Source organism: Achroia grisella, unplaced genomic scaffold (assembly GCF_030625045.1).
Source record: "Achroia grisella isolate CSIRO2021 unplaced genomic scaffold, CSIRO_AGI_Agris_v1 utg841, whole genome shotgun sequence".
NCBI classification, from domain to species: domain Eukaryota; kingdom Metazoa; phylum Arthropoda; class Insecta; order Lepidoptera; family Pyralidae; genus Achroia; species Achroia grisella.
In genome coordinates, this window is record NW_026713039.1 from 739,436 (window position 1) to 754,950 (window position 15,515).

At 38.4% G+C, this 15,515-nt stretch overlaps 1 protein-coding gene across 1 annotated transcript in view; it reads right to left on the reverse strand.

Annotated features, from left to right (window-relative positions):
• Nucleotides 1–15,515, reverse strand: part of LOC131852193 (CLIP-associating protein) — a gene marked incomplete at its 3' end in the record, with an annotated part of 59,513 nt that overhangs the window by 23,527 nt on the left and 20,471 nt on the right. The window contains exons 8-18 of the mRNA XM_059202836.1: nt 15,199–15,312; nt 13,963–14,058; nt 12,627–12,826; nt 11,781–11,903; nt 11,203–11,322; nt 10,352–10,479; nt 6,216–6,344; nt 5,594–5,730; nt 4,937–4,984; nt 1,136–1,207; nt 958–1,020 (exon numbers count right to left, since the gene is read on the reverse strand). Of these exons, the coding sequence (XP_059058819.1) occupies nt 958–1,020; nt 1,136–1,207; nt 4,937–4,984; nt 5,594–5,730; nt 6,216–6,344; nt 10,352–10,479; nt 11,203–11,322; nt 11,781–11,903; nt 12,627–12,826; nt 13,963–14,058; nt 15,199–15,312 (1,230 nt within the window). The remainder of the gene's footprint in view (nt 1–957; nt 1,021–1,135; nt 1,208–4,936; nt 4,985–5,593; nt 5,731–6,215; nt 6,345–10,351; nt 10,480–11,202; nt 11,323–11,780; nt 11,904–12,626; nt 12,827–13,962; nt 14,059–15,198; nt 15,313–15,515) is intronic.

Sequence of the window (15,515 nt, forward strand, 5' to 3'; positions counted from 1 at the left end):
CGATAGAGCGCCCGTACACAGTGTGTAGGTGTGGGGGAGATGTGTTGTATACTGACGCAGGCTGGCGGTGGCGGCCGCCATCTTGGCTCGTGTCATGTGCGAGTAGAGCGCCCGTACACAGTGTGTAGGTGTGGGGGAGATGTGTTGTATACTGACGCAGGCTGGCGGTGCCGGCCGCCATCTTGGCGCGTGTCATGTGCAAGTAGAGCGCCCGTACACAGTGTGTAGGTGTGGGGGAGATGTGTTGTATACTGACGCAGGCTGGCGGTGCCGGCCGCCATCTTGGCGCGTGTCATGTGCGAGTAGAGCGCCCGTACACAGTGTGTAGGTGTGGGGGAGATGTGTTGTATACTGACGCAGGCTGGCGGTGCCGGCCGCCATCTTGGCGCGTGTCATGTGCGAGTAGAGCGCCCGTACACAGTGTGTAGGTGTGGGGGAGATGTGTTGTATACTGACGCAGGCTGGCGGTGCCGGCCGCCATCTTGGCGCGTGTCATGTGCGAGTAGAGCGCCCGTACACAGTGTGTAGGTGTGGGGGAGATGTGTTGTATACTGACGCAGGCTGGCGGTGCCGGCCGCCATCTTGGCGCGTGTCATGTGCGAGTAGAGCGCCCGTACACAGTGTGTAGGTGTGGGGGAGATGTGTTGTATACTGACGCAGGCTGGCGGTGCCGGCCGCCATCTTGGCGCGTGTCATGTGCGAGTAGAGCGCCCGTACACAGTGTGTAGGTGTGGGGGAGATGTGTTGTATACTGACGCAGGCTGGCGGTGCCGGCCGCCATCTTGGCGCGTGTCATGTGCGAGTAGAGCGCCCGTACACAGTGTGTAGGTGTGGGGGAGATGTGTTGTATTACTGACGCAGGCTGGCGGTGCCGGCCGCCATCTTGGCGCGTGTCATGTGCGAGTAGAGCGCCCGTACACAGTGTGTAGGTGTGGGGGAGATGTGTTGTATACTGACGCAGGCTGGCGGTGCCGGCCGCCATCTTGGCGCGTGTCATGTGCGAGTAGAGCGCCCGTACACAGTGTGTAGGTGTGGGGGAGATGTGTTGTATACTGACGCAGGCTGGCGGTGCCCGGCCGTCCATCGGCACGTGTGTATGTGCGATGTGTTGTATACTGACGCCTGGCGCGCGCTGGCGCGTGCGCGGCGCCCTGGCGCGCGCTCGCCGACACCGACCGCGCCGCGCCCGCACCTCCCGGAGATCGCTCTGTACAGACAGACAGACAACCTTATCTTACCAATACTGCACTTATACAACATACTCGACAAGTTGGCATGAGTGTTTGTATATTTACAATTCAATATAAACGTAAATTATTTAATTTGTCAGCTGTGAAATTAATACTAAAATTTAACAGTTGATATATGCGGCTCCCACAATCCTCCGAATCGGGTGTTAGAAAATGTGGAATGAATATTGTTTAACTACTGACCCGCGTTTGTCTCCTCTGTGTACAGCACACGTGACGGAGGTCATATAACCACAAATATGCACATAATGTACATATATTATAACATATGTATATGTACATTTTGGAAAAAATAATCGCAACACAATAGTGAAAACTGTATCAAAATCAGTTACGTGATTTACAACCAGTAAATAGAAAAATATACTAAAACAGCGACTTTTCTTTAATATTTTAATTCAGTAAGCGTAAGTTAATTTAAGTCATTACAAGTATTTGTTAGATTTTTTTTAAGCGTAATAATAAATGTAATTATGTAAGTTATAAGTCAGTGTAAGCACGATGAGTTATATTAGATCGTAGTTTTATCCGTACACCGTCGTTTACGGTACATCACAAATGTTATAAACCGTTTTAATTATTCAATAAGCGTAAGCACGTGTAAGCTAATATAAGTCAGTGTAAGTACGATATGTTAAATGTACATAAGTGTGGTGATACGTCACAAATCTAGTAATCCATCTGTTTATATTAACCAATAAGCGTAAATACATGTAAGCTAATGTAAGTCAGTATAAGTATATATTAAATGTAATATAAGTCAGTGTAAGTATGATATGCTATATGCATATAAGTGTGATAATGAACCTCTCATAGCAACGGGTATGTGTGATATCGGTGGTCGTTCCTGCGAGGCGCGGCGACGTCGCAGCGAGTTGGTGCGACTCACGCCCGACACTAAGTTCTCGGTTGACGCTTATGATGATAAGTCAGTGTAAGTGATATGTGTGATCAAACCATTTTATCCGGATGTTGCGTGGAAATAGAGAAAAAATTTGGTTAATTATTGTAATAGTACTAACAAAACAAATCTTATTGGTAATAATGTACCCTTACCAATATTCCAAATGTGAAAGTAGGTTTTAGAGTAGTAGGTTTGTTATGCTCTCACGCAAAAACTACTAAACCGATCGTCATGAAATTTTGTACACATGTTCTTGGAGGTATTAGAATGAATATAGGATACTCTTTATTAAAACTATTTTTATTTTTATTTAATGGATTCAATGTGAGCGAAGCCGCGAGTAAAAGCTAATACGAAATAATATAAAGAGATAGAGATAGTATAAGGAGGGGTGGAGGAGGGTAAGGGAGAGAGAGAGAAAGCAAATATAGAAAAGGAAAGAAACATCCAGAGCCACTGCACCGATTTCAGAAATTCTTTCACCGTTTGTGAGATGCGTTATACCAGAATGACACAGACTATATATTACATTAATGAACTGCCTTTACACACACGTTCTTTTATACGCAAATTTGTGTTCACGCAGGAAATAATGTATCGAGTCCAACAGACCCCATGACCATCGGAAATGAAGCGACGTGCTAAACCGTTATACCATTGAGGTCAAGTTATTGAACTGTTCTCCCTTTCTTCAGGTACATCATTATCACTCTGCCACTCCTTTTAAGTAACTCAAATGTCTGTACCGTGCGAGGAATCGAACCCGCGACTATCGGAAGTAAAGCGGTGTGCTAAACCGCAAGACCACCGAGGTCAGTTATTGAACTGTTTTCTACCTTTCTTTCAGGTACATAGTAATCCTGCCAATGTTGTTTTTTTATGTAATTGGATAGACAAACAGTGGATGGTAAGTGGTAACCGTTGCTCACAATATCACGGCATCATGTGACGGTGCCATGGTAACTCACATGTGTTGCCATTCCAGAGTACTAAGATGTCACGCCTCTTATCCTGTAATTTCACTTCCTAATCTGCACCCTACAATAGAAACAGCTTACAAAGCAAGCTGCTTGACGGCTGAAATAGGTGAGATTGAGGTGACACACGCAGACTACCTAGGTAAAAACCTTTTTTTTTTAATTGAAAATAATGTAATGGTGCACCACGCAGTTTACGCTACCAGTGGAGGGATAAGATGTGAAAAGGTCTGGTCAGGTCAGGTTTTTTAATTTATAAAATCTTGACATGATACTTTGGGGATCCTAGCAATGGGATCATCAGTTCACTTACAATCCCCTTCCCCCCCCCCCCTGGTAAACACCTGTATTTTTTCTTATAGATGATAATGGAATAGTGCACCCGCCTGCGCTAACGGTCTATGCTGGCGGGGCGCCAGTGGAGGATCATAAGATGAACATGAGGTCAGGTCAGTTAGCACATCGTGGTAAATTCACCATGAATTTATCTTATGGTTTCCACGTGGATGTAACCTGACATGGTACATTGCTAGCAATGTTAGCTGGCAGGATATGAAGGACGATTCCAAGGGACCTCGTGGATGTAAACCTGACATGGTACATTGCTAGCAATGTGATCTGGCAGGATATGAAAGACGAAAGTAAACCTGATATGGTACATTGCTAGCAATGTGATCTGGCAGGATATGAAGGACGATTCCAAGGGACCTCGTGGAAGTAAACCTGACATGGTACATTGCTAGCAATGTGATCTGGCAGGATATGAAGGACGATTCCAAGGGACCTCGTGGAAGTAAACCTGACATGGTACATTGCTAGCAATGTGATCTGGCAGGATATGAAGGACGATTCCAAGGGACCTCGTGGAAGTAAACCTGACATGGTACATTGCTAGCAATGTTAGCTGGCAGGATATGAAGGATGAGGGACTTGAAGCTATGGAGGGGATATAGACGATAGGGCTCGGGAGGCTAAGGGTTGTATACCCTTACATCCCTTACTGTAAACCGGACATGTCACTACAGTAAAACAACCCTGACTTTTAAACAGACAATACCGTTCTATTTATTAGGTAATTGATATAACAATATATACATAACAAAATAAAAAAGCAATACGTAATATTCAATTGTATTCTTTAGACACTTAGTAATTAAAATACAAATTTGCTTGACAATTGTCAAATATTCTTAATAATATAAACATATATTATGTTTAATGTTATTATGTGCTATGAAATTAAATTATCGATAGACTGTCGATTATCGAGGTCAAGCAACGTTCATCTTTAGTCGGGTGATCATCTACAGGTCATATACTTGATGGCCACCGTCAATGGTCAACATTAAAGGTCCACTGCTCGCCACGTTTCATATGAGAGAAAAATATTATTATTTACATTAATATGTCGATAGACTTTGAATACTAATGTAGTATCATCAGCAAACAGAACTATGTCAGCTATCTTTTCTACCATGTAAGGAAGATCATTTATGTAAACTAATAATAAGAAAGGACCTAGAATAGAGCCCTGAGGAACACCCATTTCAACACTAGTTCCCTCAGACTTTACACCATTTATTTCAACAACTTGCATTCTATTATTTAGATAGGATTTCATCATGTTTAGTGCTTCATATCTAATACGATAATGTTCAAGTTTATGCAAAAGTATTTCATGTTCAACGCAATCAAATGCTTTTGAAAGATTACAACATACACCGACTGCATCATAGCATTACGAATTATATAGTCGTATTTTCTTAATTAAATTTGTAATAGTTATAAACAAGTCTAATAATCACCTGACACGCTGGCAGATGGACTGCGAGGACTAGTGATGGCTCTTCTCTCTGAAAATAAAAAAGACATATTTATAGCGACAGATGTAATCGAAGATCGACCCAGCTATCGTTAAATAACGCTATGTACAAAACTGCTATACCACCACGTTATTTAAACTAGAAAATTCTTCTTGATATAAAGTTAAATTTAATATTTTTTTAATAATTATACTTATTTATTTAATCTACGGCTCAACTGGAAAGCTGTTTAATGTTTGTTCTTTTTGAAATGAGATTACAAAAAGAACAAACGTTAAATAAAACTAGGTACTAAAATGCTAGATCAGCACTTTCTCTACTTTAGAGTCAAAATAACATAATAAAACAATATCAGGACAATTCACACAGCGCCATCTAGACTCAAGTTAAGCTGGCTAAAGCTTGTGTTATGGATACTAGATAACTGATACAAATACATAGATATTTATTTCGTAAATACATACGTATTATATATAGAAAACATCCAGGTCGATACAAATAACTCATGAATACATTATGTGCCGAGCGAGGAATTCAACCCGCGACCATCGGAATTAAGGCAGTGCGCTAAACCGCTAGACCACCGAGGTCGTCAGGATATAAAGTTTACTTTAGTTTATCAAAGATCAAGTCACTCACCAGTGCCAACATGGTGCAGACTATCCACACTGCCGATGTTCCTCTCTCTCTCTAACTGCTTCTGGGCAGCCACGTCCAGCCTCTGGAACAGTTGTTCCGCGTCCTCGGGGAAGTGGCGTTTGTACGCCCAGTACGCTCTGATGGCATTTAGGAGGTAGGAATGAAAACCACAAAACACCAACATGATTAATAAACTTATTAGTTACTAGCTGTACCCGCGACGTGGTCCGCGTGGAATTTAACTTTATTTGTCTAACATAAAACAATTTTTCTTAAATAAAAGTAGCCTAAGTTACTCCTTATTACATCAGCTACTTGCACTAACATGCAGCTATTGTAATAACAGTTTTTTACTACATGCATATGAATAAATACACAAATATAACATTCTTTACAATTTTTGTCTGTTTTTCTGTTTGTTTCGGCTAATCTCTGAAATGGCTGGACCGATTTTGACGGGACTTTTATTAGCAGGTAGCTGATGTAAATAAAAATCGAAAAATAAAGTTAATATCCACGCGGCTGAAGTCGCGGGGTACAGCTAGTAATAAATTTCAAGTAACTATGATACAAACAAAAGCACCTAGTTACAAGGCCTATGAAGTTAGAACCAAAGACCTACCTCCTGGCGCAGGTTCTAGCGGTGGGGTCAGCGTCAACGCAACCACGCCGTATTGCGTCTCTGACTGCCGTTTGCTGCTTCTCTATGGTCGTTGCAGACCACTTGTCCAGCAACAGAACTAAGACCTCGCTGCAATTGGGAAACCACACCAGGTCATAAGTACAGGGTTTCTTTGAACTAACGTCGCCTTATTGTAATAATCATCTGTTTTCACAAATCTATACAGGTTTTCAGGGAATTTTGTTACGGTACATTGTTATGTAAGAAACACTAATTAATCATGACGATTTAGGCTTTGAAGCCGGCTACCGCAAGGGAAACCCCAAGTAGCGCCCGTGACTTGTGACACGGGTGTAGGTTTAAAAGGCCCTTTTAGAATGCATTAACACTCATCTTCACTACTTGCAGCTTCCCCCCAGGCCCAACTAAGACCGGGATAAACCCATTTCTAATACAATTCATTTTAATATCTAAAACACAACCGGCACGCTCTGCGCTCGTCGACTGAATGACGCGGCGCATCCAACGAAAGAGGATTATTCAACTACCGACCTCCGTATTTATAAACCGAAGTCAGTGTAGTAGGAAGAGAAGCGGGGGTAATGGTTATTGTATGATAAACAACTTAGTTCGGTCTATAAATACTAGATGGTGCTATTTACAATATTTGTAATAATCTTTACATTGGGTACTTCATTAGTACTAAACACAAACTACCTTCTTTTAGTATCTTTTTAATATATCGGATTTTTTTTTTACTACTATGGTGGCAATCAATCATACGGCCCATCTGATGGTAAATGGTTACCGTAGCCTATGAACGCCTAAAACACCAGGGGTATCACTTGCGCGTTGCCGACCCTTAAGAAACCTTAATATACCCTTCTTGAAAAACCCCATGCTGTAGTCTCGTGAGAAAACCTCAGCAGGAAGTTCATTCCACAATCTAAGTGTACAACATTTCTACAACATTGATGTTATCTCTAACATTTAGCAATGGAATCATCAGCCTACTTAAAAACAATTCCCTAGAATAAACCGAGAAATTCAAGGATTTGTAATCAATCATAATTCTTGTTCAAATTCAAATTCAAATTCAAAAATCATTTATTCATGTAGGACATTTTAGCCGCTTATGAACGTCAAATTTTTACATTATAATTTTATTTTTTTCCCTACCGTCCAGTTCGGTATATAGATCCAATTGAGAAGAACTGGCAAGAAACTCAATTGAATTACTTTTTTTTTTTAAAGCCAGTTTACAATGTATATTTATATAGGTGTCTATGTCTGTGTCTCTGCCATGCACACTCGTCATTCAAGTAATCGTTTAGTGAGTAATAGGCTTTGCTCAGTAAATATGATTTAACAGATGTTTTGAATTTATTTAAGGGTAATTCCAACATATCCTTTGGTATCTTATTGTAAATTTTTATACCTATTCCCATAAAAGACCTATTAACTTTTTCTAAACGATACTTGGGGACAGCAAGTTTGTCTTTAAATCTTGTATTAATATTATGAATATTGCTGTTTTTTGGAAATAAATCAAGATTTTTATGAACATATAGGATATTTGAATATATAAATTGAGAAGCAACGGTGAGAATATTTGCCTCTTTGAATTTCTCTCTTAATGAGTCACGACTCTTCATACAGTAGATCGCTCGAACGGCACGTTTTTGTAATATGAATATATTTTTAATATCTGCCGCTTTTCCCCATAGTAATATTCCATAAGAGAGTAAACTATGAAAATAACTAAAATAGACTAATCTAGCAGTATCAGTATCAGTGTACTGTCTAACCTTACGCACGGCAAAAGCTGCTGAACTTAGTTTCGCTGCAAGGCTTTGAATTTGTGCACCCCATTGTGTTTTATTATCTAGTGTGATTCCTAGAAAGACAGTAGATTCTATAAATTCGAGAGATTCGTCATTTAATTTAATATTACAATTAGTATTAAAACTTTTAGACAGAGAGAAATTAACACATTTTGTTTTTTAGCGTTTAACATAAGATTGTTAGTTGTAAACCAGTGCAGGAGACGCCGTAAAGCACTATTTACATCGTCATAATTATTAGTCATTCTATTAACTTTAAAAATCAATGAAGTATCGTCTGCAAATAATACTATGCCGCATCTATCCTGCATGGCATATGGGAGATCATTAATGTAAACTAGGAATAAAAATGGACCGAGAATAGATCCTTGAGGTACACCCATTTGCACAAGTGACCCGTCAGACGTAGCGTTGCTAACCTTCACTTTCTGTATTCTATCAGATAGATAAGATTTTATTAAATTTAAAGCATTGTCTTTGACGCCATAAAAAGCAAGTTTTTTTAGCAATGTATTATGATCAACGCAATCAAAAGCCTTAGAAAGGTCACAAAAAACACCTATCGCATCCATTTTAGTTTCCCATGCAGCAAATACGTGTCTAAGCAACTCTGTACCTGCGTCTGTAGTTGAACGACCTTTGGAAAAACCGAATTGACTATTGTGGATTAAATTATTTAAATTGAAATAACTGACAAGCTGCAAAAGGATTATTTTTTCAAAAATTTTACTGAGTGCTGGGAGTATAGATATAGGTCTATAATTTATTGGGTCACTCCTATCTCCAGATTTAAAAAGCGGTATGATTTTACTAATTTTCATTATGTTAGGAAATTTACCTTCATCTATACATTTATTGAAAATAAAAGCAAGAGAGGGCGCAATAATTTCCATTATACTATCTAGTATTTTAACAGATATACCCCATAGATCCTCTGTTTTTTTATTATTAAGCTGTTTGAATATTTTCATTATTTCTACTGATGATGTATGTCTAAAGTTAAATACAGCTGATGACTTGCTAACATTGTCTGTTAGTAAAGTTTCAGCAGCAGACGGGGAAGATTTTAGAGCCTGTGTCGTAATTAATGGAATATTAGTGAAATAAGATTCGAATGTATCCGCGACCTCTGTGTCGGAATTTACCAATTTGTTATTAATATTTAAAGCTATTTTACTATTTTGAAAATTAACTTTTCCAGTTTCGCTATTTATTACTTTCCAAGTGGCTTTTATTTTATCTTTAGATTTAGTTATTATTTTACCTAAATAGAGAGACTTAGCTGTATGACAAACCTTTTTAAATATTTTCGAATAAGATTTTACATGTTCATGAAATAAGGGATCGGATATATAGCTTCGTTTTTCGTAAAGTTCGTAAAGATTAGCCCTAGACTTATAAATACCAAACGTGGCCCAGTCACAAAACTTCGATTTTACACTAGTTGAAAAGGTTTTTGTTTTAAATTCACTGCTAGCTTCATGTTCAATTAAATTAAAAATATGTTCACATACAATGTCCGGGTCATATTGAGGTACTATGACACTAGATATTTTATGTTCAATTTTATTTTTAAAACGTGCCAAATTCTTTTGTGTTATTTGTCTGCATGTAATTGTTTGAGTCCCTTTGGATCCCTTAGTTTCAATTATAACTTTTTGTCCATAATGATCAGATCCAAGACAGTCGAAATTCATTTTCACCTTTACTTCACAATTACAAAAAACATTATCTATACAAGTGGCAGAATTTCCTGCGACCCTAGTGGGTTCTAAAAAAAGATTGTGCAAATTAAATGATTTAAATAAGTTAATCAATCTTAAGCTTATTGAGCATTCCGATAATAAATCAACATTAAAATCGCCACATACAAATAATGTTTTATTCCTCCGTGCGACTCGTCTCAATGCTTCCTCCATAGCCAGTTCAAAAGAATCAAAACAAGCCGATGGCGGACGATAAACGCAAATTATTATACAGGTAACTAATTCTACGCAAGATAGTTCAATTGTTTGCTCAATAGAAATATTTACAATGTCTTGACGGTTTTTATATTCTACATCATTTTTTAAAATAATAATTGACCCGCCATGAATGGCATTGTTCCTAGCAAAAAAACTAGCTATATTATAATGTTCAAAAGGACAAATTATTTCATATTGTTTAAGCCAATGTTCTGTCAGACATAACACCCGTACATTGTTAGATTCTAACATTGTTAGATTGTTAAACCGAGACGGGTCGTTATTAAAGAATAATTGTAGTTTGTATGTAAAAGTAACCCGTCCGTACCTGAGCGTGGAGCGTATCTCCTTGGACTTGTGCGTGGTGAGGTTGGTGGCCAGCACCGGCAACAGCCGCGGCGAGTGCACGTGCGTCACGATGTACCGCACGCACACCGTGCCAGCAGACGACACCACCTACCACACGGTACACACCACTTATACACTTTCATATTACAAAAAAGAACTAATAGAAAGAAAGAAAGATAGAAAATAAATAAAAACATTTATTGACCACCTCGGTGGTCTGGCGGTCAAGCACACCGCTTTACGATCGGTAGCGGGTTCGATTCCTCGCACGGCACAAACATTTGTATTCATGAGTATGATTGTTTGTATCGGTCTGGGTATTTTCTTTGTATAATATGTGTGTATTTACAAAAAAAAATATCTATGTATATGTATCAGTTGTCTAGTACCCATAACACAAGCTCTAGCTAGCTTAACTTGGGTCTAGATGGCGCTGTGTGAATTGTCCTGAGATTATTATTATTATTATTATTGACAACCATTACTGATATGAACATACATTAACACATTTTCACATTACCAATGTCAAAATGTGTAATTTATTGTTTATTTTATTACCATTAAACATATATATATCTATGCACACATATATTATATATCTATATATTACAATTAATTACGCAGTAGTTTTTGGTTGGTGCCCTTTTAAATATGGATAATAAGCAACATTTTTGACATATCTTACTGTTTTACTACAGAATGAGCAAAAACGCTGTTCTGCCAGAAAATTTTTTGAAAATTTTTTAAATGATTTCGAGATGAGAACTGAAAAGAAACTTATTATTAAATCCAATAAATCTATTAAAGTAAAAAAAAATGCGGTGAACTCACCTTGGCGGCGTTCTGTATCAGGTTTATGAGTTCTTGCAGTATATACAGACTGAATTGTTCCAATTTGTTCCTTAACACTTTGGCCATATGAGCTATAGTTATGCACGCCTCGCGGACCACCTGCAAACACACAGATACAATGTACAATCATCGTCATCAGCATCACCTCACGGAAGACGTCCACTGCTGGACATAGGCCTCCTCCAAAGATCACACCGATCGGTCCTGCGCTGCTCGCATCCAACGCCTTTCATAATGTATACTAATATTACAAAGCTGAAGAGTTTGTTTGTTTGAACGCGCTGATCTCAGGAACTACTGGTTCGAATTGAAAAATTATTTTTGGGTACTAACAGCCCCTCCGTTAGTACCCAAAAATATGTCGAGTTTTGACAGAAATATTACACGTGTAGACACAATATTACAAGTGTAGACAAAATTGTAATTCTAAAAAAAATAATGTATACTGATCTGAACTTAAATCTTTTATCTGGAGAGGTACTAATGGAATGGAATGTCGAGTGTAGACAGTAAAGTGTAGATACAATAGAAATCCTAAAAATATAATGGTTATTGACCTGACTCCGAAGGTCCTTGATGACGACGAGAAATGGCACAGACAAGTCTTTTAGGTGAGCAGCAAACTCAGTAGGGTACTGTATGTGAGCGTTTGCTGTGAGCAGGGATCTTATTTTCTTCAGCTGTAACAACAATTTACATACATTATTATAGTTTAGTTCACAATATGGCACGTTAATGTGAGTAACTCACAAATACAAATTTTTGAGTTCTTGGAAAATCAACTGTAACACTAAAGACATAAAGTCCAATTTCAAAGTAACTACTCGTATAAAGGTGTGATTATAGCACATCGTTATTACACAAAAACCTTTTTTGGAAAATCTACTGTAACACTATATACTTAAAGTCCAGTTTCAAAGTAACTATATGACGATAGTTGCCACTTTGCGGTACTCTTAACAACAAATCGCCAACTCAAAAATCAAATAAGAGTGTAGTAATAAATCGTCATAACTCATAAATCTCAAATTTAAAAATCAACTTTAATCCTGCAGTCATAAGGTCCAATTTCATAGTGACTGCACGTATAAGAGCGTGACGATTTGTTACTAACAAATCATCCTAACTCTCAAATTACATTTATTTGTAAAATCAACTGTAATCCTATAGACATAAGGTCCAATTTCATAGTGACTGCACGTCTAAGAGCGTGACGATTTGTTACTAACAAATTACATTTATTTATAAAATCAACTGTAACACTATATACATAATGTCCAATTTTAATGTGTCTGCTCAACAACAAATCGTCCTAACTCACAAATTTCAAATATAAACAACTTATATCGTATAGACATAAGGTCCAATATCCAGTGAGAATATAAGGTCGGGTGCAGACTGACCGCGTCGACGCGGCGCTCCCAGTCGGCGGCGCGGTCGCCGAGCAGCGCGGCGGCGAGGCGGCACAGGTCGTCGAGGCCGCGCGCGCCGTACACGGCGGCGGGGGCGGAGCCCGCGAACGCCGCCTCGAACGCCTCGCACGACACCGCGCCCGCCTCGCCCGCGCCCGCGCCCGCACTCGCGCCCCACCCGCCGCTCGACACTGCCACGCGACAAAGTATTGTTCATCAAGACCGAAAACTTAAAACACCCTGTATATATAGTAATATATTATTACTATATATACAGGCTGTTTTAAGTTATCACTATGTCAGTCACATTTGAGTTATATATTTATATGTCGGATTGCCCGCTCCAGAGACACTGGAAATCGCTGCCTGGACGTGGAAACAGACATAAATATATGAATCAAATGAATAAAATCTTAATTTACTAACATAGTTCATAAGTTATTTACTAACATAATATAGATACATATCAGAAATAAATAAAAACTTATAACAGCCTGTATATATATTACTATATATACAGGCTGTTTTAAGTTTTCGGTCACGAAAACTTCCGAAACAATCGAAAATAAAACGGTGTGTTAAATCGCTCCGCCCGCGCCCGCACTCGCGCCCCACCCGCCGCTCGACACTGCCACGCAACAATACTATATATACAGAGTGTTTTTTAATTTTTCGTCCTGTGAAGCTGTAAAGGGCAACTGCGGCTAACAGCATTAGAGTAGTCCGTAATTTTTTTTTTCGATCATGATAAACCGTTACAATCGAGAGGAGACAGAAAAGTTTTCGGTCATGACAAAGCGTTATAATTGTGAAGGAGTGGATACGGTCTTGTGGTTATCACACCGCTTTACTTCCAATGGCCGACGTACCAATAAAATATACACAGGCTGTTTTAAAAGATTTCTTATCACAAGAACTCCCGGAAATAAAACGGTGTGTTAAACCCGCACCCACACTCGCGCCCCACCCGCCGCTCGACTTTGCCGGACACACCAGTCGAATATACAGAGTGTTTTCAAAGTTTTCGGGACGGGTATTGACGGTCAATGCCAATACAATATATACAGGATGTATTAAAAATTTTCGGGACACTGTCAATACAATATACAGAGGCTGTTTTAACATTTTTCGGGACGCTGCCAATACAGTATACAGGCTGTTTAAAAATGTGCGGTAATGAAAAAGCGTTAGTCGCGTGGAGAAACAGATATTGACGGTCTTGTGGTTATCACACCGCTTTACTTTCGATGCCCGATGTACCAATAAAATATACACAGGGTGTTTTAGAAATTTTCAATAAACATCTAACTATAAAAAAAATACGTACCACTACCGGCGCTGTTTATTTTTGCTGGCGGAGGTTTCCTGGTCGCTGACGGTAGACTGTACAAACCCGGCACAGTCCTCTTTGGTGGTTCGCACGCTGGTGTGGTAATTATAAAATGGCCACATTTCCCGAATATGTACGGTGAAATATTGCGTGTGATAATTTAGTTAATTAAAATTAAGATAGTATGGTATATTTTTTAAATTCCCACACATTATTAATTGTTATAACAATGTTAACAATTGTGATAGGCGTCATTTTTTTTAACGACGTTAAATGTTTTTTTTTAAATTTCAATCATTATTAATAACAAAATTAATTCATAATGATTTTTCAACGATATTGCATTAGAGAATAACAATTGCAATGAATTACATGCCAATTTTAGTTGTGAATTTGGAAATGTTACATGTCATTCGTCAGCAAAGTGGTTGTGATGTTAGATGTTCCGATGATGATTATCCGGGGTGATTAGTCCAGTTATGATGATCCAGCGGTGATGACGGGCATGGTGGAAAAAGAAGACTTGTGTTATATGACATATTATTCTAGAAGTACGTTTTTATTTATCTATTTTGATTCAGGCACCTAAATATTTATTTATATAATTAATTAAAAATATTAATTAGTATTTATGTAAATATATTATTATTATTACCAAAACTGATATAATATATTGTTTAAAAATAGAACATCGGCTCGACTTGTTCGTACAACTGTGTTTTTCAATCGTACCACCTACATAACATGCCAGAGAAATTACTACTTTATTTTCTTTACAATATAGTATATAATCAACTGATCTAGCATTATTAAACCAGAATGTGATACGACTTGTCAGTACAATTCCTACCTTATTATCTCTACAATACAGTATGTTATTTCTGTGAAGTATTTTAAAATCGGACGGTGGTGTTACATGGCTGGCCAGTGAAATTAGCACCTTATTAGTTTAACATTAAAATACGTTTTTCACTGACCTGGCGTGGATCTACAATACAGTATATTATTTCATTGAAGACTTTTAAAATGGGACGGTGGTGTTACATTGCTGGCCAGTGAAATTAACACCTTATTAGTTTAACATTAAAATACGTTTTTCACTGACCAGGCGTGGATCTACAATACAGTATGTTATTTCATTGAAGTATTTTAAAATCGGATGGTGGTGGTACATGGCTGGCCAGTGTAAATAATACCTTATTAGTTTATGATTAAAATGTGCTTTTCACTGACCTGGCGTGGAGGCGCCTGATGAATCTCCGTCCCTGCTCCTGGCTGAGGTCGGTATCGTCATGGTCCTTTTAACAGTCCGCGATACAAAGTCAGGTTCGTCGGTAGCTTGCGTTGCTGTAATTATATTATATTATGTACTTCTGAACCCGTGACTTCGTCTGCGTTTTATTACTGTATAATATAAGATTTTAGCTAAAATATAAGTAGCCTAAATTACTCCTTATTACATCAGCTAAAGTCCCGTCAAAATCGGTCAAGCCAATTCAGAGATAATCCGGAACAAGCAGACAGACAAAATTGTAAAAAATGTTATTTTG